This window comes from Grammomys surdaster, unplaced genomic scaffold (genome assembly GCF_004785775.1).
Source record: "Grammomys surdaster isolate TR1022 unplaced genomic scaffold, NIH_TR_1.0 65, whole genome shotgun sequence".
Classification (NCBI taxonomy): Eukaryota; Metazoa; Chordata; class Mammalia; order Rodentia; family Muridae; genus Grammomys; species Grammomys surdaster.
This window is the reverse complement of record NW_021604567.1, coordinates 3232018-3235414: the sequence shown is the minus strand read 5'-3', so window position 1 is coordinate 3235414 and position 3397 is coordinate 3232018. Positions and strand designations below refer to the sequence as shown.

The window sequence follows — 3397 nt, the reverse complement described above, 5'->3', positions numbered from 1 at the left end:
AGGTGGTGGGCGCGGCGGGCCTGGCGTCCATCTGCGACTCGGACACGGACCCGCGCGAGCTCGAGGCGTTCGCCGAGCGCTTCAAGCAGCGGCGCATCAAGCTGGGCGTGACGCAGGCCGACGTGGGCTCGGCGCTGGCCAACCTCAAGATCCCGGGCGTGGGCTCGCTCAGCCAGAGCACCATCTGCAGGTTCGAGTCGCTCACGCTCTCGCACAACAACATGATCGCGCTCAAGCCCATCCTGCAGGCGTGGCTGGAGGAGGCCGAGGGCGCGCAGCGGGAGAAAATGAACAAGCCCGAGCTCTTCAACGGCGGCGAGAAGAAGCGCAAGCGGACTTCCATCGCCGCGCCCGAGAAGCGCTCCCTCGAGGCCTATTTTGCCGTACAACCCCGGCCCTCGTCGGAGAAGATCGCCGCCATCGCCGAGAAACTGGACCTCAAAAAGAACGTGGTGCGGGTGTGGTTTTGCAACCAGAGACAGAAGCAGAAGCGGATGAAATTCTCTGCCACTTACTGAGGAGGGTGTGAGACGCCGGGTGGGGCACACTGGGGAGCTGAGGGGTGCGTTTCTGGGCTCTCTCTGGCCTACTTCCCCTCATTTAGAGTGTCCGTTATCCTGCCTGCATTTGAGGAGTTCCTTTTCATGCCCTTCCCTCAGCCCCACTCTGCACCCTGCCCTAACTGCCCCCCAGCCTAGAGAACAGGGATGTGGGTGTGGAGAAAGTTTGGAATGGCAGGACAGAATGTGGGGGGCGTTTAGGTGAGCAGGGCGTGGGGGGGGAAGCAAAGCAAAGACTAGAGTTGGGGGTTTTCGAAAAGCAGGATGGTTCTGGGGACTAGGGTGGGAGGGAAAGATGGGGGGAAGAACTGGGATGGACAGTTATCTTGACCAGAAACACAAAATCATCTGGGGACCAAGAAACTATGTACAAAGACAAAACTACCAACCATCACCAAAAACAAAAACATAAAACCCTAGACAAAAAGAGGGTGTGTGGGGGGGAGACAAAGAAAGATTCTTTAGGAATTTAACTCCTGGGAGCACTATTCTGCAGCTTCGTTCACCCCCAAGGAAGAGAACCCAGCAATACCATTGCTACCACCGTCCCAACTTCCCAAGCACAAGTGAGTCCTACAGGAAAACCAAACAACCCAGAGGGAGAGCTTCTGGGGAGGAAGCTAGTTCTGTGTTTAACTTTCCCTTCTAAAATCTTACACCTGTACCCTCTTTGATTTATTTCCCCTTTTCCAAAGAGACTCCAAGGCTCCGCAGCTGGAGCTTAGCTTACATGCGCTTTGGGAGGCTGTCTGGTCATTCACACTGAATCTTCATTTTCCAGGAGCCAATGGTCACAGTCTTGTGGCCTGGTCTTGGTCAGGTGAGGGTCTTAAGAGCCCAAAAGACAGAAATTAGGTTCTCCGAAAAAATATTGTATTCTGGGATAATTAAATGATCATAACACCTACAGTAGGGTTTCACTTTTATATTTTTGTTCACATATCCATGAACAAATTATCTGAGTGGTTTTGTCTCCCACCCTACTTATAGAACTTCACCTTAGCGTGCCCTCTGTTTTTCAGTTAGGATTCAAACTCTGCTGACACATACTAATTTCTTGATAGCATGTGAGGGTGGGAGATGTTAGGGAAGAGACTTAATTCAGTTTCCACTTCTCTCCACTGAATACAGCCCGTCTCACTCTTCTAGGTCCCTGTCTCCCTCCCTTGGAGAACATGAAGTTGTTGAAAAGCTGAGAAGTTTCTGCTTTCATTTGGGGGCAGGAGTCCCATGTAAGGAAAGTCACCTAAAATCCCAGAAGAAAGGAAGAGATTTAAAGAATTAATAGCCCCTCCCACCTTGTTCGTTTCAAATAGGTCTGCACTTACCCGGGGAAAGCAGCACAGTGTTTCCCTGTTGTTGTTGTTGTTATTCAAGGATCATTTATTACTGGGGATAAATATCGAGTCGGAAAAACTTCAACTTGCACTATGAGTTTCCAGAATAGAAAATCATGTATGGTATTTCATACTAATAATCCAAGCTACTGATGGATTTAAAAAAAAAAAAAAAGAGAAAGACAGTTTGAGAAAGAAAAAAACCGAGAAACGTGGTTTAGTGAAATGCCTGCTTTGTTGTGTACACGATTCTGTTTGGATCTCACATGGAGATGGCTTGTTACTATCATTTAACCGTAACTAAAGATGAAGACAGAAGAGATGAGGGGGGAAAACACTGTTTAATGAGACTGAGATTTTGCATGGTTCGAAAGGTGCAGAAAGAAATCCGATTAGGTCTCACTCTGGGTAGGCGTTGTTGTTTATTTAATTATGTTGTATGTCATTGTTTGCAGCACAAAAACATTCTATGCATTTGAAACTGAGCACTAAACTGGGCTAGCTTTCTGGTAGACCGTTTTGTGGATAGTGTGATTTCACAGTCTACTGCCTGTTCCCACTGAAAACACATTATTGTAAATATTTTCTTTCGTGCACAGGCTCACACAGTGGTTACAAACTGCCAGTGTTAATCCTGAACTGTCTCACGGACTGATCCTCCTGTCCATGTTGTCTGCAGAGCTTTCTCCTTGGTTATGTCTTTGCTCTATTGCCCTCCCCTCCCCCAATCCCATCAGAACCATTTCTGTGCGCCAACATGCAACAGGGAGATGTGTCCCAGTACACTTCCAAATAAAACATGACTGAAAGAAGAGCAGTCTTACGATCTGGGTGCATTTTTGTGTTTACATTGAGCCAAGTCCTACTAGAGCCGTTCAACAAATGAGACAAGACAACCAAAACAAAACACCCAAATCAAACAGGAAGCCTAACCCAAATAGATTAAAATCAAACAAGAATAGGAGTGAGGGGAGTCAGCAGGAGTGAAAGGATGAAATTTATTTATTTATTTATTTATTTATTTATTTATTCTAAATGAGAATTCAGTTTCAGATAACTCATGCGAACTGGTGCTCTGAGTAAGATGAATTACCTGTCCATTTTATCTAAGTTTTAATTCTAATTACAGAAGCGCCTAAGCCACTGTAGTCCATCCAGAGTGGCGATGGAAAGCAGTAAATAACCAGGCACCTGAAAAGCATTTAACTTGAAGGTCAGGAACACAGGCATCTAGGGGTTTGGATGTGCTGTTCTACTCTAAAAACACTTCGAAAAATGTTGTGACTAAATGACTTTTCGTTGCCAGTTAATAAAGTTTAAAAGTATCCTTTGATCTGGCCCAATAACTTGTCAACTGCTTCTCTTCCCTTAGAACATTTTGCATACCACCTATTGCTTCGGATTGACAAAATTTTCTTTTTCTTTTCTTTTTGGTGACCTGGAACTAGATCAAATGCCAAATGTACAAACTTTCTTAATAGTTGGGACTATATCCTCTGA

The 3397-nt window shown here is 46.0% G+C and overlaps 1 protein-coding gene across 1 annotated transcript in view; it reads left to right on the top strand.

Moving 5' to 3' along the window:
* The window catches only part of Pou4f1 (POU class 4 homeobox 1), a 2111-nt gene extending 1593 nt beyond the window's left edge, over positions 1–518 (top strand). The window contains exon 3 of the mRNA XM_028772510.1: positions 3–518. Within this exon, the coding sequence (XP_028628343.1) occupies positions 3–518 (516 nt within the window). The remainder of the gene's footprint in view (positions 1–2) is intronic.
* The last annotated feature ends 2879 nt before the right edge of the window (positions 519–3397 follow it).